We start from the raw sequence: 23686 nt of genomic DNA on the forward strand, positions 1-23686 counted from the left end.
AAGATGTATGAGACAGGCCAAATACCCTCAGACTTCAAGAACAATATAATAATTCCAATCCCAAAGAAAGCAGGTGTTGACAGATGTGAAAATTACTGAACTATCAGTTTAATAAGTCACCGCTGAAAAATACAAACGCGCTTTACAGACAAATGGAAAAACTGGTAGAAGCCGACCTCGGGGAAGATCAGTTTGGATTCCGTAGAAATGTTGGAACACGTGAGGCAATACTGACCCTACGACTTATCTTAGAAGAAACATTAAGGAAAGGCAAACCTACATTTCTAGCATTTGTAGACTTAGAGAAAGCTTTTGACAATGTTGACTGGAATACTCTCTCTCAAATTCTGAAGGTGGCACGGGTAAAATACAGGGAGCGAAAGGCTATTTATAATTTGTACAGAAAGCAGATGGCAGTTATAAGAGTCGAGGGGTATGAAAGGGAAGCAGTGGTTGGGAATGGAGTGAGACAGGGTTGTAGCCTCTCCCCGATGTTATTCAATTTGTATATTGAGCAAGCAGTAAAGGAAACAAAAGGAAAAATGGAGTAGGTATTAAAAACCATGGAGAAGAAATTAAAACTTTGAGGTTCGCCGACGACACTGTAATTCTGTCAGAGACAGCAAAGGACATGGAAGAGCAGTTGAATGGAATGGACAGAGTCTTGAAAGGAGGGTATAAGATGAACATCAACAAAAGCAAGACGAGGATAATGGAATGTTGTCGAATTAAGTCGGGTGATGCTGAGGTTATTAGATTAGGAAATGAGACACTTAAAGTAGTAAAGGAGTTTTGCTATTCGGGTAGCAAAATAACTGATGATGGTCAAAGTAGAGAGGATATAAAATGTAGACTGGCAATGGCAAGGAAAGCATTTGTGAAGAAGAGCAACTTGTTAACATGGAGAACTGATTTAAGTGTCAGGAAGTCGTTTCTGAATGTATTTGTATGGAGTGTAGCCATGTACGGAAGTGAAACATGGACGATAAATAGTTCAGACAAGAAGAGAATAAAAGCTTTCGAAATGTGGTTCTACAGAAGAATGCTGAAGATTAGATGGGTAGATCACATAACTAATGAGGAGCTACTGAATAGGGTTGGGGAGAAGAGGAGTTTGTGGCATAACTTGACTAGAACAAGGGATCGGTTGGTAGGACATGTTCTGAGGCATCAAGGGATCACCAATTTAGTTTTGGAGGGCAGCACAGAGGGTAAAAATCGTAGAGGGAGACCAAGAGACGAATACACTAAGCAGATTCAGAAGGATGTAGGTTGCAGTAGATACTGGGAGATGAAGAAGCTTGCACAGGATAGAGTAGCATGGAGAGCTGCATCAAACCAGTCTCAGGACTGACGACCACAACAACAACAATTTTAAAATTCACAACAACAATGAACATTTTACTAAGGTTCACAGAGCCTAATCTATTCAAGTGCAGGCCGTCTTTACCCAGACACTTATAGTTTCAGAAACTTCATTTCAAATAAACTAACTGCCTCAGAAGAAAAAAATAACACAAGCAAATTTCTCCACAAAACTGACACAAGTTGCGTCATTAAGACATTAATGGTTGATTGCTAATAACGTGGAAATAATATATAATGAGAAAATGGAAAGTACCAACTTATTTTAGTCTTTCACGATTATGAGAATGAAATCTGTTTTGCTTTTATTTGACGTGTGACCTGTTCTGTGAGAGACTAGCAATATCACGAAACATATTCACGCAGGGCACGTGGGGAATAACCCCCCTATAATTCAGCTTGCTCTGCGCATGCGTGAATCTGGCAGGTTGGGCGCGCCAGAAAAATTTTTCAGGGTAGCATGTGGCTACTGCTCATACGTCATACGGCAAACATCCACGTTTTGACGTTTCAAGTAGCCAGAAGCGGAAGCAGGCACTGCTCATACGGGAATTCAGCTCTGCACATGCGCAAGAGCCCGCTGGCAACTGCTCAAACGATTTGTCTAGTGTCTACAAAGTTAGTAAGTCAGTACCAGTCTCAGAGTACTTACAAACCTGTGATGCGAAGTTCACAGTAGGAAGTAAATTGATGACATTTTACTGATGGCAATAATTTTAGACTGACATAACTTTGCAATAAATCCACATTAAAATCACCAACAACCCTATTTCATTTTTTTTTTTTTTACAGTGAGATAGGATAACGGAGCTTCCAGATTTTTAACGAAGAGGTGAAAGTCTCCTGAGATGCTCGGTATATACTTATAAAACACTTCTAATGAAATTACACAAATGTCTAAATGGATCAGTAACGTGCACTGCAATAAATACAAAGTTAATTGGCACCAGATAACTTCTTAGCGCCTGCAGACAACATCAGGTATGGAATGTTGGTACAACTGTAACGTTGCCAGCTGTGGAACAACTTTGGTGCAGATAGTATTTTGTCAACATGACTATAAACATAACCAAAGAGAAATCGATAAGTTTAGGAAAGTTGTAGTGAAAAGCGAAATGCATATTCGTTCTCGTGTATCATAATGTCATTGATATAGGTGTACTAACAATGTGGTTTTTTTATTTATTGAGTTGGTTTGCATTGTTGGTGCAAGTGTGCTTTGTGACTGTGGCTGTTGGTAAGTGAAGAACTGTTTGTTTGTTGGAGTTGCTTTCATAATACTAAAACTGTTAAGTAAGCACTCACATAATGTTAATAAGAGAGTTTACTTCTAGTAGAGATGCGGAGTGTAGTGGTCCGATATTCCTAGGTTTCCTGTGATGGATGGAGTGGAAGGGACACTTTTTGCCCATGCCACTTTTCGTGAGCGCTGTGGCTTCTGACTAGTTGGTTTCCTGAATGTTTTGTGTGGCTTTTGCTACGTCTTCCCAAAATAGATTTCCCCATATGTTTCAACGCCATCATTAACAATGAAATCAATTTACCTGACACATCATTTATTAGTAGTTTAATTGAAAATTCATGTGATACACCGGACGAAATTCTGTAGTGGTTAAAATAGTGAGTTTGAATTCGGAACGAATGGGTCTCCAATTCGACCTACCGCCATCCAGCGTATACATTAAACCCTTATGTTTCCGTTATTAACATCTCTTCCCCGTCCCTCTTCCTGAAAGCCTTCACACTGGAATATAGACCTTCACTCTGAAGCGGAGACAAAAATCCAAAGTCGAAATTATCTGTGTTCCTCGTATTGTGGGTATGTAAATCACAGATTAAGTATAACTGATGTTTTGTTGTTAGCAACAAGTAGCACTACACTGCCAATGTGCTGGAAAGAATTCCGAAGTCTATGATGTGGAGTTATTAATTTTACTTGGTGCTCTTATTACAGGCTTCGGTTCATTGAATACTGCTTCTGAAGATAATTCCATAAAATGATAGAGTGAAAGTATGTTAAGTATTCTAGTGTTCAAGTAGTGCACAAAGTGATAGGTACTTCAAGAAGAAAAACTTTCTTAACTGATTTACCTGTTTATTTCGAAAAATATAGTGAAAAGAGTGTGTTGTTGTTGTTGTTGTTGTTTTTTGTTGTTGTTGTTGTTGTTGTTGTTGTTGTTGTGGTCTTCAGTCCTTAGACTGGTTTGATGCAGCTCTCCATGCTACTCTATCCTGTGCAAGCTTCTTCATCTCCCAGTACGTACTGCAGCCTACATCCTTCTGAATCTGCTTAGTGTATTAGTCTCTTGGTCTCCCTCTACGATTTTTACCCTCTATGCTGCCCTCCAAAACTAAATTGGTGATCCCTTCATGCCTCAGAACATGTGCTACCAACCGATCCCTTCTTCTAGTCAAGTTATGTCACAACTCCTCTTCTCCCCAATCCTATTCAGTAGCTCCTCATTAGTTATGTGATCTACCCATCTAATCTTCAGCATTCTTCTGTAGAACCACATTTCGAAAGCTTTTATTCTCTTCTTGTCTGAACTATTTACCGTCCATGTTTCACTTCCATATATGGCTACACTCCATACAAATACTTTCAGAAACAACTTCCTGACACTTAAATCAATACTTGATGTTAACAAGTTGCTCTTCTTCACAAATGCTTTCCTTGCCATTGCCAGTCCACATTTTATATCCTCTCTACGTTGACCATCATCAGTTATTTTGCTCCCCAAATAGCAAACTCCTTTACTGCTTTAAGTGTCTCATTTCTTAACTGACAAGAGTGTAGGTGTCAAATAGTGTGCATCACATCGGAAGGCATCTCAGTTTTGAACTGTTTGCATGACCACCCCCCAGTAGCCTCTGGCAACCAATGAGACTTAGTCCTTCACTAGATGCCTTACTGTGGGTAACAGAGGAGGCAATAAATGCTCTCCTGTAGAGTGTGACTTGGTTATACTTTGCTGCTGATGCTATTTTATTTAATGTTGCATGCACTTTGTATGACATGACAACATGAAAAGTATTTACCTTTTCTCTGCCACCATGCACAAAGAAACTTCACCCCTTCCACACTTTTTCTCATTGCAGAGGTTTCTTCCGACATTTTGCACTGATTGTGTTGTCTCTGATTTAGCTTCTTACTCATGTGGCTGCTAGGGTACTTCACGCATGACATTTACCGAAATGTAATATGTGACAATTGATCTTTATTTCTGGTGCCAACAGGTCATCTGTATTTGTCTGTAACAGTATAGTACAAATCTTTGTGAGACCAGACCCTACACTGTTCCTTGTAAACCAATCGGGTCATTCCATTTGAAGTCAACCAATTAAAAAAATTAAAAAATAAATGTGAAGCATGATGATTTAGGATTTCACAATTTTTTCCACCTTTCAAAAGAAGCTAAAATCCAAATTAAGATTTTTTGGACAGTAGGCCTATATTTCTGAATTATTTGTTTGTGAATTTTCTAAAAGTGTGCAATTTCTGCCACATTTTGAAACCTTAAACTGACCATATCCCAAACTATTTTGCACACACAGGTGAAACGCATACCATTTTATTCAGTTTATTAAAAGCATTAAAATGTGTGCTATTTGACAAAATTCATTAAAATTCTAAGTTTTGCCAATTTTTTAAATTTAGAATTATTTTCCTTTTTAGTTGTACACTGTCAGTGTGTGTCAAGTTTCTTGTTGGCATTCCAAATGAGGCATATTGAAAGAACAGCAGGAAATTTATATTACAAATATATAACGAAACAGAAACATTCACATCCATTGACAGTAATTCACTTCATTGGAGATGAAATGTTTAGAAAGAACTAGCAAAGCACTGGTGTGGCAAATGAGAGCAAGTTGGTGCACACATGTGTAACTCATTAAGCATGTTCAGGGGATTTGGCAGAAAACTGCTGTTGTGATGATTTGAAATGCTTAATAGGGCAATAAAAGCACATGTCGGTGTGCAACAAGTGGCAACCACGAAGTGTATATTCCAACATGTGCCTTTCAGTTTTTTGTTGGGTTGTTAAACACTTTAAATCATGGCACTGATGCATTTTTGCCCCTTTGTTACCGGTTAAATAAATGAACATAAAATAACAGTTGAGGTTGTTTTCTTAAACATTCATAATAATCATTTGTGGAAATGCAATATTAACTTCCTTCCAATTGTTTGAATGGGGAAAAGGAAATATGGGCAAAATCAAAGATTGTGGTATCATCTGCTGGCTTTGACGCACTGCGTCATCAAGGTTTCAGTATGGCAACCATGATGGCACTCGATACACACATGAACAAATACAATTAATTTAAAAAAATCTAATCACAGAATATGAAACTGTCAAGAAAACTGGAGGGATATAGGGAGTTTTGGGCAGGGACATAGTAAGTATATGACAGTCATAACAATGGAGACATACAAAAAACAAATACTAACCCAAAAATGAAGCAGAAACTCTTATCGGATATTTCACACATGACCTTTTAGCTGAGACGAAGTCCACAATACCATGAACCCACACATAGCTGTAAAACCTGCTATCCTAAATTTCACTTGACCTATGAAGCTAAATGAAATCCATGATTCCACAAAGCCACACAAAAGTCAATAATTCCAGTATCTAATATTTCACTTGACATATGTAGCTAAAACGAAGTCCAAGGTACCATAAAGTCTAACATCACCAATGTAGGTAAAACAAATTCCACAATACCTACCAATCGCATTCCAATGTAATTACTAGCAACTAACAACCTAACTCAAAAATACATAAGAAAATGTCATCAACACTATATTCAATATGCAAGAAACACACACTTAACCCCCATCCGCCACACACACTCTGTATTGTATATATTACAATGAAATCATAAAAATATATTTGCCAACAAAAGTCAGCTGACACCCACATCTATTGATAGCAAAAATATTGCCATTAACACAATCTCCCCAATGGCCAGTGTAGACTTCTCAATCTTTGGTCAATTTCGTACCTTCTGCACAAATGTAACACTTCAAGTAATTGACAGTTAAACTTAATAACTGCAGGAATTTAATTATGGTCAACAATTCGAGCATGCAGAGACCTACCCATCAAATTTGTTATCCACAACTAATAAGAAATGAGACGTAAATTGAAATCTCGTACCATAAACAAAACACTGCACCAATAATTCCACACCCAAGAATGAACTATCAACATCAAAATAACTCTCTAACAAACTGCCACAAACCCCTCCGATATTATTCTCGCAAACAGCACTCAAGGAGTCCAATGAGTCACTGATATCACAAACAATTTAGAAAGATAAATATCGCACACTATAGTGCACCACCACTTAACATCAATACACCCTCTACAAATGTGATCCATTTCAAATATGCCACGCCTTCTTGATGTCACAGAACACAACACATTTATATCATGGGTCATAGCAGACATGTGTTATGCGAACTTCGGTTGGCCCTAAGCACGCCCTCAGTCACTTTTTTGTTTGTGACAGATTATGAACAGGCAGCATATGAAAAAGAGTTTGGAAAAAAGATTTTATGAAGCTATAGCAGTCACAGGGACTTAGAAGTAACATGCATTTATTCCTACGAGCATTGCCACAGGTAAAGCAAGAATTGTTTCTGATTTTTAGGATTTTGGGGTTTATAAAATTCAAGTGAGTCCAGATGCAGATAGCATGTTTTCGAACAAATTGCAGGACGTGTTGCTTGTGCCTATGACAGTAACTTGTGGGTGGCTTGCCTGTCCAGAGATAAAAATGAGAAGTAAACCTTTAATTTATGCATCATTGTGGACTGCCTTTTTCTTTTCTGTAACCAGGAAAACTAGATAAATTGGCTGTTCCGAAAAAAGTCTTAATTTGTAAACTAAATTATATTACTGCCATGGAAGAATGTAAAGATGATCAGATGAAGAGTTGTGGAAGATGTAGATGTAGGATTATACTAGAAATGAACATATTGTTACATCAATAATATGGTATTATTGCTTGGGAGAACTAGGCTATGTTATTTAAGAGAAAACTGCAATATATCAGCTTAAATTAGTATGACTGTCATTGGATAACTATAACTTGGTGAAGATAATAAAATGTTGCTCATTGTACTCAAATAAAGCATTGTTAAATAATAACAGCTGCACCATTGTTTGATTAATAATATTGGGTGCATTAATTTAATGGTAAAATGAAGGCATAATTAACTAAATTATTCATAGTCTTAATTAATGATTCGTTATTATGGTGTATGCTAAAATATTTTCAAAGTTAACATGGGAAAGCTGTATCTGAAGTTAAGTGTGTGATTCTAATAAAGTAATATATTGACTGTCACTGAATAAAAATTAATAATGATTTGAGCTCCTTGTTTGATTTTAGACATGGAAGGATTGCAGTAAAATTAGTAATAAGTTCAAAGGACAACAGACTATGCACAAGATGTTGCACATATCAGCAAAATAAAATTTATTTTAACATGTTCACACTGGAATAGCATAGCGTCATGATATTTTGCACGCACATGACTAACATAAAATTTAAATTCAGCATTGCTTCATCAAATAGCAACTACTTTTAAAGCTTACTAGAAACTGGATAAAATTTTACAAAATTTAGGTCTGTAAATCATGCAGTCTTGAAGATTTGGTGGTCCAATGTAACAACCATTGCGTAATTTGGAAGTTTTAAAAATTCATTATTAGTAAAATGAAAGGTCAAAATGTTTTAATTTGTGATATTTCATGCAAACACTGCTACTACAAAAGTACAAAAAATTATCAATATTTCTTATATCGATAACAAGACTATTGGTTGATTTCCCATTTACTGACCCACTTGTAGACCCACTCAGCTGTAATATATATTGGGTTTGATATGGTTCAATTTGGGCCATTGATTAATATAGTTGTCATAGCAAACATTAGTTTTCGAACATACTTTAAAGGAATGAGATTTTCATTCTGCAGCGGAGTGTGCGCTGATATGAAACTTCCTGGCAGATTAAAATTGTGTGCCCGACCGAGACTCGAACTCGGGACCTTTGCCTTTCGTGGGCAAGTGCTCTACCACAGGAGAGCTTCTGTAAAGTTTGGAAGGCAGGAGACGAGATACTGGCAGAAGTAAAGCTGTGAGTACCGGGTGCGTGTCGTGTGTCGTGCTTCGGTATCTCAGATGGTAGAGCACTTGTCCGCGAAAGGCAAAGGTCCCGAGTTCGAGTCTCGGTCGGGCACACAGTTTTAATCTGCCAGGTAGTTTCATACTTTAAAGGCATTGGTGGTTATTTATTTAGGTTCAGAAGAGGAGTGACCACATTACAGAATTTTTTTGAGACTTCACATTTATTTTTTCTCACTGTGAGTTAAGTTTCATTCCTTTGATGGTTATTGTTGTGACCCCTCTGCTTTCTGTTATGAAAAGAATTAGTACTCCACATTAGAATTTTATTTTCTACATTGCCTTCTTAGCAAAGTTGTAAAGTATCCCAACAAATTAGTTTAAAGACTTAACCGTATTTCTTCAATGAGTCATGTTGATGACAAGCTCATTGATTTTCAGCCAGATTACAGCAAACTTTTTTTTCAGTTGAGTATTAAAAACCACAACATTTCAACAATTGTCTTACCAACTTGAGATGTTGCAGATGTTATACAAGAGGTGAAAATACCATTTCCTCTTGGTATAGGTGCCAAAGTCTTGTGAGGTTGTGCCAGAGTAGGAGGCTGCTTTCAGTCTGTGCATGGGCATTCATGATCCATCTTGTGCTGTCCACTGTTGGACACACTGGAAGTGGATAGATGCTTATACAGTATCCCACGCCAAACTGAGTTAATAACTCTAGTCTCTGTTGATCAATGGATCCTAATGTTTATCGATTCTTTTATTTTGCCATCCTAGTAAGTGCTGGCTTGGCACAGTAACTTTGTGTTCTCAAACTCAATTGTATGTTCTTCATTCAGGCTGTACTTGCCACACCTTATTTGCCTTTCTGTTCTAGGGGCACATGCCTAATATATTCTTTGCTTCCATTTACAGTGATGCATTTGCCTAGTATATTGGTGACCCAACCTCACCAGCAGGGTGAGGAGATAGCAATCTCCCCCCCCCCCCCCCCCCCCACACACACACATATGAACAGGGGTACATTTGCAATATCTTTACACTTTGGCAAGAAGATGGTGTGAACAACAATGGTTCTGCTGCTTTCAAGTCGTATGTAAATCATTTATAAAAAGTGAGAATAACCAAAGGCCCAACAGAGGGCAATGAGGTACTCCATAATTTACTTTCCAGTATCCTGAAAAGTAATTCTTATTTTCTTGAGATGCTGAGTCGCAGATAGGCACAACAAAAAGACTGTAACAAATAAATAGGCTTTCAGGTGGTAAGGCCTTTGTCAAAAATAGAACACACACACACACACACACACACACACACACACAACACACACACAGAGGTGCGCGCACGCAAATGCAACTCATGCACACGACCGCAGTCTCAGGCAACTGAAACCACACTGCCAGCAGCAGCACCGGTGCATGATGGGAATGGCGACTGCGTGAGGGTAAGGAGGAGGCTGGGGTGGGTATGGGAGGTATAGTATGGTAGGGGTGGCAGACAGTCTAGTGCTGTAGGTTGGACGGTGGGCAGGGGAGAGGTGGAAAGGGGAGGGGGGGACTAGCAGAAAAGGAGAGAATTAAAGACAGGGTGTGATGGTGGAATGATGGCTGTCTAGTGCTGGAATGGGGACAGGGAAGGGGCTGGATGGGTGAGGACAGTGACTGACGAAGGTTGAGGCCAGGAGGGTTACAGGAACGTAGGAGGTATTGCAGGAAAAGTTCCAACCTGTGAAACTCAGAACAGCTGGTGTTAGTGCGAAGGGTTGATATGGTGCAGGCTGTAAAGCAGTCATTGAGATGAAGGATGTCATGTTTGGAAGCATGCTTAGTAACAGGGTGGTCCACTTGTTTCTTGGCCACTGTTTGTCAGTGGCCTTTCATGCAGATAGATCTCGTGTTGGTTGTCGTGCCCACATAGAATGCAGCACAGTGGTTGCAGCTTAGCTTGTAGATCACATGACTGGTTTAACAAGTAGCCCTGCCTTTGATGGGGTAGGTGATGTTTGTGACTGAAGTGGTGTAGGTGGTAGGATGTATGGGACACGTCTTGCATCTAGGTCTATTACAAGGGTATGAGCCACGAGGTAAGGCGTTGGGAGCAGGGGTTGTGTAAGGGTGGACTAGTATACAAGGTGTTTCAAAAAGAATATACGTATTTCAAATTCATATATTTATTAAACTTTAAGACATACGAATATGAAACTTTACACACATATTTAAAAACCTCTCAAGTTCAGATTACCGATGTTCAATATGTCCTCCATCAGTTACATGAACAATATGACATCGAAACTCAAATACCTCCCATACTTGGGCAAGCATGTCCTTCGTCACTAATGTTATGGCAATACAGAACCGGTTCTTCAACTCTTCCAGGTTCTGTGGGAGTGGTGGTACATAAACGTTGTCTTTGACGAAACCCTACAGGAAGAAGTCAGGGTGTCAAATCTGGTGACTGTGGAGACCATCTGAGACATGCTAAGTTGCCAGCTCCTTGATGACAAATCCAGTGGTTCGGTAGAGTTTCATTCAGATATTCACGCACTTGGCAACTCCAGTGAGAGAGTGCCCCATCTTGTTGAAAAATGAAGTTGTCTTCGTACTGCCTCGGAAACAACCTGTTTTGTAACATAGCAAGATACTGCCGACCGTTAACCATGTTGCCATCAAAGAAGAATGGGCCGTAAACAGATGATCGGGATATCGCACAAAACACATTGACTTTGGGTGGATCTCGTACATCTTCAATGGCTGCATGTGGGTTCTGTAGGCCCCAAATTCGAACATTGTGTTTGCTTACCTGACCACCAATGTGAAAAGTCGCTTCATCACTGAACACAATGTGTTGTGCAAAGATGTTATCATTGTCAGTAGCATCAAGAATCTCATTACAAAATGCCACACATTTGCATTTGTCATCAGGATGCAGAGTTTGAAACATAACCAACCGACGTCTCAAAACGCGCCAAAGTGTTGTTGTAGGTAGTTCTAACTCCTGACTGGCTCGATGAGTTGGTTTTGAAGGACTATGTTGGAAAGCAGTTTGAATTTGTGCAACATTTTCTTCATGAACATAGGACGGCCAGGACTTTTTCCTTTAGATACACATTCTGTATCTAGAAACTGTCGATACCATCTGCAAATGTTCCACCCATTTGTAGGATCAATTTGGTACTTCAGCCCGAAACATCTTTGCACTGTAATCACGGAATTGCACTTCGCACACTGGAGAACACAAAATGATTTCTGCTGCAGAGTAGCCGTTTTAAATATATGACAATTAGCAAGCAAGACAGAAGACAACTGGCATCTAGTGGCTATTAATATGAACGAAACAATGTATTTGTTTCTCCAATAGCCGAGCTGAGGCGCAGTGATCGATAGTTTGGACAAAATAATACTTTGTAATACGTATATTCTTTTTGAAACACCCTGTATTGTGTAGGTTCATTGGATGGCGGAATACCACTGTGGGAGGGGTGGGAAGGATAGTGGGCAGGACATTTCTCATTGCAGGGCGCGACGAGAGGTAGTCGAAACCCTGGTGGTGCTGAATTACAAGTGGAATGTTCCTCTGTCTGGACTGGACAGTGTTACTTGGGAGGTGATGGGAGACTGGAAAGATAGGGCACGGGCTATTTGATTGTGTACAAGTTTGGGAGGACAATTACCGTCTGAATGCTTCATTGAGACCCACAGTATGTCTCGAGAGGGACTGCTCGTCATTGCAGATGCGACGACTGCAGATGGGTGGGCTTGGTATAGAATGGGTGGCAGCTGTCAAAATAGAGGTATTGCTGGTAGTTAGTAGGTTTGATATTGGCGGAGGTGCCGATGTAGCCATTTTTGAGGTGGAGTTCAATATCTGGGAAGGTGGCTTGTTGGGTTGAGTAGGACCAGGTGAACCAAATGGGGGAGAAGTTTTTTAGGTTTTGGAGGAATGTGGATAGGGTGTCCTCACCCTCAATCCAGATCGCAAAGATGTCATCAATGAATTTGAACCAGGTGGTGGGGGGGGGGGGGGTTAGGATTCTGGGTGTTTAGGAAGGATTCCTCTAGATGGCCCATGAAAAGGTTGGCATAGGATGGTGCCATGCGGGTGCCAATGGCTGTACACCGGATCTGTTTGTAGGTATTGCCTTCAAAGGAGAAGTAGTTGTGGGTGAGAATGTAGTTGGTCATGGTGACTGGGAAGGAGGTTGTTGGTTTGGAATCCATTGGGTGTTGGGAAAGGTAGTATTCAATAGCAGTAAGGCCCCGGGCATTAGGAATGTTAGTGTAGAGGGAGATGGCATCAGTAATGACGAGCAGGGCACCCTGTGGTAAAGGGACAGGAACTGTGGAGAGTCAATGGAGGAGGTGGTTGGTATTTTTTATATAGGAGGGTAGGTTCTGGGTAATAGGTTGAAGGTGTTGGTCTATGAGAACAGAGATTCTCTCAGTGGGGGCACAGTAACCAGACCCAATGGGGTGTCATGGGTGGTTAGGTTTTTTTATGAGCTTTAGGAAGCATGTAGAAGGTAGGAGTGTGGGGAGTGCTAAGGGTGAGCAAACAGATGGACTCCAGGGAGAGGTTCTGGGATGGTCCTAAGGATTTGAGGAGAGGCTGGAGATCCTGCTGGATTTCTGGAGTAGGGTCACTGTGGCAAGGTTTGTAGGGGCAACAGCTGGCAGAGCCCTGCCAGGTAATCCCTGCGGTTCGAAACAGCAGTGATGGTGCCTCTGTCAGCAGGTAGGATTATAAGGCCGAGATCAGTTTTTAGATGGTGGACTGTGGTTCTTTCTGTGGATGTAAGGTTGGTTTGCATGTTGAGGGATTTGGGGAATGATGGTGAGGCAAGATTTGGGTTTAAGAAATTCTGGAAAGTTAACAGGGAGTGGTTTGGGGGCAGAGGGGGTGGATCATGGTTGGATGGAGAACTGAAATGAGTTAGGCAGTGATCAGTATTGGTGTTTGGTTGAGTCTGATTGGTAGGGCTGGTGGCAAAAACGTGTTTCCACTGTAGGGACTGGGAGAAGGCGAGAAGCTCTATGACAAGGCATGCATGATTGAATTTTGGAGAGGGGCAAAAGGTGAGGTCTTTGGAATGGGCTGATTTTCTGTGGGACTAAGGCTTCCGAAGGAAAGGTTCATTACTGCATTACGGGTCTGTTTAGGTTCTGGATTCTGTGCGTTGGTGGGAGGGAGTTTTGGAGGGTGGGGTAAGTGTAGTAGGTCTGCAAGACAGGGTTTGTCAGATATGAGGGGACGTGGGGGAAGTTTGGAGGTTGTTGTAGAGGTGGTGGACAGTGGTACTCCAAGGCAGGAATAGGACTTGAGCAGGGTGGAGAACTTTTTGAGGTGGCATTGTGCGTGTTGCTCAAGTTCCTGCAGGGCAAGAGTTTCAATGTGTGTTATGGGTTCCAGGTATTTAGGATTGCATAGCAGTCTTTTTGTTGTCCCTGTCTGCGACTCAGCATCTCCACTATATGATGAGCAGTATCTTTCCTTTTCATAATTTTGTTACATTCCATCTTGGATTTTCCATTGTTTGATCTTATTTTCTTGACATATTTCTACCATGTGTTGCATGCTAGAACGGTGTGACTTCCGTCAGTTGTAGGCAAACTTCTTTTCACTTTTCTAAGCAGCAGACTGTGACTGATCATATCACACGAGATCAAATGGTTTAGATAGATCTAGAAACAGCCCACAGATTGAATATTTGTGGAATCTCCATGGGGTTAAATTATTGGAACTATTGTCTGCCAGTGAAGTAAATAGTGTCTGCAGAATGAATATAATGTATCTGTACTTTCTTAGTTATTAGCAGGTGCAGTGTTTTCTGTCACCATGCTGAATTAGTTATTGAAATTGGTGATGCAGTAATGCTTGCTTTTGGAACTTGAGGCTCATTTCTCTGACAGTGGGGGAGGGTGTAGTAGATGAGTTACCAAGCAAATCAACTCAAAGGACACACACTAGGAAAAGACGAGAGATATATTCATAAAGGGCGAGAAAGATTTTTATTTTGGATGCTGCCTGTTTTTAATGTACAGGGAAGTTTTTCATTGAAGCAGCCCAAAAGGAGTCAAAGCACAAAGCTGAGTCTTGTGTTCATCCATCAGTGAAAATCAAAAAATGGCCCATCAGTGCTTGGTCCCTTGATATTAGTACCATGCCGGATGAAGAAGTTGCTCACATTTAGTGGTGTACAGCTTTAAGCTGGGATTCACGTTATGTGACATTGCTTGTGTTCTGAAAGGAAAAAAAGAAGCAAAATAGCCTCTGAACTTTTTATTTTAAGTCCATCATCATTTAAAACTGATTATGCCTTTCAGCGTTCAGTCTGGAGCATAGCCCCCCTTATAAAATTCCTCCATGATCCCCTATTCAGTGCTAACATTGGTGCCTCTTCTGATGTTAAACCTATTACTTCAAAATCATTCTTAACCGAATCCAGGTACCTTCTCCTTGGTCTGCCCCGACTCCTCCTACCCTCTACTGCTGAACCCATGAGTCTCTTGGGCAGCCTTGCTTCTCCCATGCGTGTAACATGACCCCACCATCTAAGCCTGTTCTCCCTGACTGCTAAATCTATAGAGTTCATTCCCAGTTTTTCTTTGATTTCCTCATTGTGGACACCCTCCTGCCATTGTTCCCATCTACTAGTACCTGCAATCATCCTAGCTACTTTCATATCCGTAACCTCAACCTTGTTGATAGGGTAACCTGAATCCACCCAGCTTTCGCTCCCATACAACAAAGTTGGTCGAAAGATTGAACGGTGCACAGATAGCTTAGTCTTGGTACTGACTTCATTCTTGCAGAAGAGAGTAGATCGTAGCTGAGCGCTCACTGCATTAGCTTTGCTACACCTCGCTTCCAGTTCTTTCACTATGTTGCCATCCTGTGAGAATATGCATCCTAAGTACTTGAAACCGTCCACCTGTTCTAACTTTGTTCCTCCTATTTGGCACTCAATCCGTTTATATTTCTTTCCCACTGCCATTACTTTCGTTTTGGAGATGCTAATCTTCATACCATAGTCCTTACATTTCTGATCTAGCTCTGAAATATTACTTTGCAAACTTTCAATCGAATCTGCCATCACAACTAAGTCATCCGCATATGCAAGACTGCTTATTTTGTGTTCACATATCTTAATCTCACCCAGCCAGTCTATTGTTTTCAACATATGATCCATAAATAATATGAACAACAGTGGAGACAGGTTGCAGCCTTGTCTTACCCCTGAAACTACTCTGAACCATGAACTCAATTTACCGTCAACTCTAACTGCTGCCTGACTATCCATGTAAAGACCTTTAATTACTTGCAAAAGTTTGCCTCCTATTCCATAATCTTGTAGAACAAACAATAACTTCCTCCTAGGAACCCAGTCATATGCCTTTTCTAGATCTATAAAGCAAAGATACAATTCCCTGTTCCACTCATAACACTTCTCCATTATTTGCCGTAAGCTAAAGATCTGGTCCTGACAACCTCTAAGAGGTCTAAACCCACACTGATTTTCATCCAATTGGTCCTCAACTAATACTCGCACTTTCCTTTCAACAATACCTGAGAAGATTTTACCCACAACGCCGATTAAAGAGATACCTCTGTAGTTGTTACAATCTTTTCTGTTTCCATGTTTAAAGATTGGTGTGATTACTGCTTTTGTCCAGTCTGATGGAACCTGTCCCGACTCCCAGGCCATTTCAATTATCCTGTGTAGCCATTTAAGACCTGACATTCCACTGTATTTGATGAGTTCTGACTTAATTTCATCCACCCCAGCTGCTTTATTGCACTGCAATCTATTGACCATTTTCTCCACTTCCTCAAATGTGATCCTATTTCCATCATCATTCCTATCCCATTCTACCTCAAAATCTGAAACATTACTGATTGCATTTTCACCTACATTGAGCAACTCTTTAAAATATTCCCTCCATCTGCCCAAGGCATCCACAGGATTCACCAGCAGTTTTCCTGACCTGTCCAAAATACTTGTCATTTCCTTCTTACCTCCCTTTTGAAGACTGCTAATTATACACCAGAATGGTTTTCCAGCAGCTTGACCCATAGTCTCCAACCTGTTTCCAAAGTCTTCCCAAGATTTCTTCTTGGATGCTGCAATTATCTGTTTGGCTTTGTTTCTTTCTTCAACATGACTTTCTCTGTCTACCTGAGTTCTAGTATGTAGCCATTTCTGATACACCTTCTTGTTCCTTTTACAGGCTGCCTTGACTGTGTCATTCCACCAAGCTGTTTGCTTCATCCTACTTTTACACACTACTGTTCCAAGACATTCTTCACCCACTTCTAGTACTGTGTCCCTGTACCTTGTCCATTCCTTTTCCAATGACTGTAATGGACTACATTCAACTAACTGGTACCTTTCTGAGATCGCTGTTATGTACTTGTGCCTGATTTCCTTATCCTGAAGTTTCTCCACTCTTATCCTCTTACATATGGACCTGACCTCTTGCACTTTCGGCCTCACAATCCCGATTTCACTGCAGATTAAATAATGATCAGTGTCATCAAAGAATCCCCTGAATACACGTTTGTCCCTCACAGCCTTCCTGAATTCCTGATCTGTTATTATATAGTCAATGACAGATCTGGTTCCCCTGCCTTCCCAAGTATACCGGTGAATGTTCTTATGTTTAAAAAAGGAGTTTGTGATTACTAAGCCCATACTGGCACAGAAATCCAAGAGTTGTTTCCCGTTCCTGTTGGCCTCCATATCCTCTCCAAATTTACCCATAACCTTTTCATACCCTTCTGTTCGATTTCCAAACCTGGCATTAAAATCACCCTTGTCCTTTACTCTAACAAATACATCACTGAGTGCCTCATAAAAACTATCCATCTTATCTTGATCTGTCCCTTCACAATGCGAATATACTGACACAATCCTAATTTTCTTGCTAGACACTGTCAAATCTATCCACATAAGTCGTTCGTTTACATACCTTATTGCAACTACGCTGGGTTCCATTTCTTTCCTGATGTAAAGCCCTACACCCCATTGTGCTATTCCTGCTGTGACTCCTGACACGTAGACCTTGTTTCTCCCACTTCCTCTTCTTTCTCACCCCTTACCCGAATTTCACTAACAGCTAAAACGTCCAGCCCCATATTACTTGCAGCCTCTGCCAGCTCTACCTTCTTCCCAGAGTAGCCCCCATTGATATTAACAGCTCCCCATCTCATTACCATTTGTTTGCCAAGTCGTATCTTAGGAGTCCCTGGTTTGTCAGTTAGAGGTGGAACTCCATCACCTCCAAAGGTCCGAGGCATTTTGCTCTGATTGTTGCCAGCATCATATTTAAAGTACCAGGGAAGCAGGTTGCTAGCCTTACTTGCCCCGAGTCCCATTGGGTTTTACCCCTAACGGCTGAGGGACTAACCGGTGGATTTGGTAGTCTTTGCCGTATGAGCACAAAGGTGACCACGACTCAGAATATGTCAGAGATGCCCAGCCTTATTCCAAAGTAACTGGTATCCCGACTGTCGGGACCACTTACTTGGCCACTCATACGTTACCCGTGGTTCATGAACTAGGACATGACTACAGGAATCCACACCATGAACCACTATTTGTTTTAAGTCCAGTAAATTAGAAATGTAAATATGAAATAGTTGGGTAATATAGCAGGAAAAAGGTGTTGCTAACGTGATGATACGTGTTGTAGGGAGTCCAAGAACTCCTGCTTCTAGCATGCTGAAACTAAATAAACTGGAACAAGGCTGATAGCTCCGCTAATGGGAAAAAACCACACATCGAATCTTAAGCCCTCTGAGATTTACAAGTAGTTACAGGATTGGAACAAGGTATATATAATAGTTCTAGAAAACACATTCAGTTATGTGATGGAAGGAGCAATTGGTCTTCATGTGTACTCCACAACCCACCTTATTGTCTGTATGTGCGTGCATGTGCATGCGTGCGTATGTATGTTAGTGTGTGCCACTGTCATTTTCTTGTAAGACGAGTGACATATTTTGAGTACCTAAAAACTCTTTCATCCTCCTCCCCCTATTCTCTGAATGTTGGAGCTGCCAGTGTTAGGAGCTTTTAGCTTCAAATTTTAAAAAGTTGTGAACCCATTTTTCCAACTAGATAACCTTAGGAGTGAAATAAAGTTTTCTCATGCTGATGACATGTTACATGTATTCAATAATTGTGCCTCTCCAAGATGTACTGGTGCTGAGCAAAACTGTACAACAGCCAAGAACGTGGTTTTCTGTTAGGAAGAAGTGGGGCTTAAATCCTTGTCAATCCATCTAGATTTCTGTATTAAGTCAGTTTGGTTATCACTTTTTTCCTAACTGATCACAGTGTTGAACTCCAGATTACATAGATGAAGTTAAGGTTCTCGTCATTTTTCTTGCAATACATTGAAAAGGCAGCTATATCTGTTATATATTGAAGAGTTATCCTGTGACTAATTACTTCCTCATTGCCTTCTCTTTGGCTGCATACCATGTTCTTTATTTGCTTTGACTCCTGCAACTTAGAACTTTGGCTGAAGCTCAGAAACAGAAATTTGCACACCTGTAAACTAATGCTAAGACTTCAAGCTGTTCTTTGTCATGCCCAAACCAAAATTTTTGCTACTATAGTTCACAGGACCTCCTGCCACACACCCTTACTTTCTTTCCTGCGTCCCTTGAAGATTGTCAGAAAGTTGTCCCCAGTCCATCTTATTTTACATCTAACTTGTTTGTGGGACTGTTACACTATTAAACACAGGCTCTGCTTCCACTGGAACCAATCATTATCATTGTGAAATGTTATGTGCCAGGTGAGTCACCCTTGAAACTATTACAGATAGTTGTCACTCACCAAATTCTTTCATTGACCACCATTCTCCCTATGTCTGTTCTAGTGGTATTATGCCTAGGAACAACACAGAAAAAATGTTCCACAGTGTCCTTGCTGTTCAAAGAGCTAGCCCCATAAATAGTAAATCTTAGTTCGGGCTGTTGCCATAATAGTGTTCCCCACTGTAGTAAACAAAACCCCAATTGAAACACTATATTAAGAAGTTCCTTACACTGTCTGTTGATGAACCCTACTGGTGCCTGTTAAGAGAAGGCCCAGACAGATGGTGGTTGCAGTGGAAGGTTTCACTTCATATGGTGCCTGATAGTGGATGTAATCAGTCAGCTGCTTGTGTTGTCTCCAGAACTGGTACTATGCTGCACATTCAGGACACAGCTACAATTCCCACTTAGTTGAACTCTGTCACCTATATAGGCTGTATGAATGTAAACTTCTTATAAGTGCACTCACATAAATTGTTCGCTTGTAAGTGTATTCACATAAATTGTTCTCTGTGTCCAGCATTGTTGTTTTTGTGTTGTTATGTGTGTACACTATAACGTACTAAATGTTCTCATGAATATGAGTGCTATGAAATTTTGAATGTATGTAGAAAATTAGGAAATATGCATCACATCTCATTTTTACAGCTGCTGGACTGTATTACCTAGCGGAACTTGTGGAGGAATATACCGTCGCATCAAAAAAAGTAATTTGGTGGATGATAATTGTAAGTCAAAATTTGATATTACCTCATAACATTAACACTAAACCTACAAAGTATGTTTGTTGATTTTTTAATTAGCATTTTTTAAGTTATTATTGTTTTATTACTAGAAGAAATAGAGCCATAAGTCACTTTTACCGTAGTTCTATTTGTGTGAAAACATATTTTGGGCTCTCAATGATCTTAAATTAGCATAATAAATTTATATCTTTGCGAGTACACCATTTTTATTGACTGCATTTTGAATTCTTCAGCTGTCTTTTGTCCGTAATTTTTGGCTCTTTTTTCTCCACTTCCACGTGCATAGCACCAACACTTCAAGCCTCACTGGTACAGCACAGTATTCACCAAGTGGCCGATTACTGCATTATAAAAAAAAAGTGACTGGCTGCTGTATGTATTCAAGCAATTCAATCGACAGCCATGGAGCGTATCCAACATTAACATGAATAAACTAGCTAATTGTTACTGTAGTCATACTGCATATATAATTGTATAATCAAACAAGTAATCAGTCTTGTAAGTGCAATACTTAATGGAGAAAGGTAATAAATGAATGGGGAAAACACTTGCAACCCTGGAATTGCCTAGCTATGATGTTTTGCTATTTAAGCGAAAATGAACAGAATATGGAAGGTGGGGTGTTTAACACAGGGGATAATCAGGCCTTGAAGTCTCCAGTAGAACAATAGTTCATAAGAAAACCAAGCTAACATGACATGCTGTAAGTCATTATACAGCCGACAGTAGCAGCTGTAGGCAGGAAATCGTGAAATGCCAGAACAGTAAGTTTCTGCTTGTGGAGAAAAATAAGCAAAGGGGTAGAGGAGACATATAAGTGGCTTAGTTGCAAGTACTGAAAAAGGAACGAGAGGCAACAGAGTTTAGTGGGAAGATGGTAGTGGGCTACAAGCTACTCAAGATCAAAATTTAGTGAACAAAGCAGAAAATAAAAATAACCAACAAAATGAGACTTAAAATTTGAAGGTCACTTGTTTGGTCAGAGAAATCAGAATCTAAGATAAGTATTCAGAAGATGTAAATGTTTTTTTCCAGCAGTCAGAGGGAAAGGGGGGGGGGGGGAGGAGAGGAAATAAGAAGAACGTTAAGCATACAGTTGGTCAAGAATGGAAATAGCGTCAGACAATTAATTTCACTGATGGTGCTACTGGTAATACTATCATGTGAGCAGAAAAGAAGAATAAAACATAGCCATGGCAACAGCACAGACTTGGGAGACTAGAAACAGGTTAGTTCACATTAACAGAGAGGACACCTGATCAGAGTGCAGATTCAATTTGGAGAATGTTTGGTAGGATATTGGCTACTGCTTTTTGTAAGGGAGATTTTCAACATAAACCTTGGTAATAAGGGTATTCATGAACGAATGCATTTTTACTGATTTTGGAATATGGTCTATTCGGAATATAAAGAGGGGAGACATCCAGGAATAGTAAAATTGTGTGCGAGACCAGGGCATGAACACATGCATTTTCCAGGCAACTGTCTTGTTGTCTGGCATTTCACACAGCCACATTAAAAGTTTCAATGTGCCAGTACCTCTCACTTGATCAGAGTGCAGATTCAATTTGGAGAATGTTTGGTAGGATATTGGCTACTGCTTTTTGTAAGGGAGATTTTCAACATAAACCTTGGTAATAAGGGTATTCATGAACGAATGCATTTTTACTGATTTTGGAATATGGTCTATTCGGAATATAAAGAGGGGAGACATCCAGGAATAGTAAAATTGTGTGCGAGACCAGGGCATGAACACATGCATTTTCCAGGCAACTGTCTTGTTGTCTGGCATTTCACACAGCCACATTAAAAGTTTCAATGTGCCAGTACCTCTCACTTAATGAATTTAACTACCATAAGACTATGGGTTGCCATCCACTTCCTCTATTGCTGATTACATATTTTGAAGAATTGCTGGCAGTTGCATCTGCACCATCCCCCAGATCCCCATGATTTCATGCTACTTTCTCAGCCTGTCAAGTCAATGAAAAACATTAAAGAGGAATACATACTCTTACGAATCGCTTTCCTAGAGATGAAGAAGCATTTTGGCATGTTCCACACCGTCTGTTTTGATATACTCTCTGTGACCACAGATTGGCTATTCATCTTGTTCTCTGGGTTAAAATGTTGTAAAGAAAACAGTAAACTACTTGTGTTGTCCATGTGGCCTAGACATCAGCTTCACAGTGACAGGTGGGATGAACCAAGGTTCCACAGTGTCACTGCTGCTCATCTTGATTGCAGACACAATCACATCAGACCTGCCACAGAACGTATCTTTGACCTGGTTCTACACTGATGCCGCTCACTGCCATGATTGCTGCTTGTCACGGGAATTGAAGTAGCCTGTGCAGGCATGGTATGAACAGTTAGACTCACATTGAATGTTGCAAAAATTGAGCACTTGGAAACAGGTTTGAATTCTGGAAATCGCCATATCAGATCACAAAATCAAAAGAAGGTGGACATATTCCAGCAATTTTTAATTGTTATTTTTATTTATTTTTGAAAGAGATTTCCACCATTTGCCTGTTAATTGTTCATTTATTTCACACAATCATGATTTCGGCTTTTTAGCCATTCTGAACTACATGTTAAAATATTAAAATAAGTCTGGCCTTAACATACACTTAAGAATGGCAACAAACCAGAAATAAAAACCGTGTGAAATAAATGAACAATTAACAGTCAGACGGCAAAAATGTCTTTCAAAAGCTTCTATATGACTGTGGGCCACCGCAAAGGGAAGATATTCTACTATCATGCTATCCATCAGCAAAGTGATGACAAAATTGAAGGCCTCTGTGAGGGGGAGGAATTGTCTGATGACGTGATAGAAGATATTGGTGTGGATACAGAAGAGATAGGGGGTCCAGTATTAGTCAGAATTTAAAAGAGCTTTGGAAGACTTGAGATTGAATAAGGGAGAAAGGATAGGTAACATTCCATCAGAATTTCTAAAATCATTGGAAGAAGTGGCAACCAAAGTTGGAGTGTAGAATCTAGAGACAGGCAACATACCATCAGACTTTCAGAAAAATAGCATCTACACAATTCTGGGGAAGATAGAAAGAGTAGATATATATGAGAACTTTTGCTCGATCATATTAAAAATTCATGCATCCAAGTTGCAGAAGAGAATAACATACAAAAGAATGGAAAACAGAATAGAAGGTCTGTTAGAGGATGATCAGTTTGGCTTTAGGAAAGATAAAGGCACCAGAAAGGCAGTCCTGATCTCTGCTTGATCATGAAAGCAAGACTGAAGAAAAATCATTACACATTCATAGGACCTGTTGATCTGGCAAAAGTGTTAGACAATGTAAAATGGTGCAAGATATCAGAAATCCTGAGAAAAAAGAAGTAAGATAAAGGGAAAGACAGGTGATACACAGTCCGTACAAAAGCCAAGAAGTAGCAATAAGATTGGAAGATCAAGAATGAAGTGCTCCGATTAAAAAGGATATAAGACTAGGATACAGTCTTTTGTCCCTACTGTTCAATCATATACATTGAAGAAGCAATGATGGAAATAAAAGAAAGGTTCATGAATGGGATTAAAATTCAGGTTGAGAGGATATCGATGATAAGATTTGCCGGTGACA

The 23686-nt window shown here is 40.0% G+C and overlaps 1 protein-coding gene across 1 annotated transcript in view; it reads left to right on the forward strand.

The window, feature by feature from the left end:
* The first annotated feature begins 2387 nt into the window (after window positions 1–2387).
* LOC126094588 (protein TEX261) overlaps window positions 2388–23686 on the forward strand; it is a 56525-nt gene continuing 35226 nt past the window's right edge. Inside the window, exons 1-2 of the mRNA XM_049909056.1 lie at window positions 2388–2602; window positions 19981–20060. Of these exons, the coding sequence (XP_049765013.1) occupies window positions 2533–2602; window positions 19981–20060 (150 nt within the window). The 5' untranslated portion in view covers window positions 2388–2532. The remainder of the gene's footprint in view (window positions 2603–19980; window positions 20061–23686) is intronic.

This window comes from Schistocerca cancellata, chromosome 1, assembly GCF_023864275.1.
Source record: "Schistocerca cancellata isolate TAMUIC-IGC-003103 chromosome 1, iqSchCanc2.1, whole genome shotgun sequence".
Lineage (NCBI taxonomy): Eukaryota > Metazoa > Arthropoda > Insecta > Orthoptera > Acrididae > Schistocerca > Schistocerca cancellata.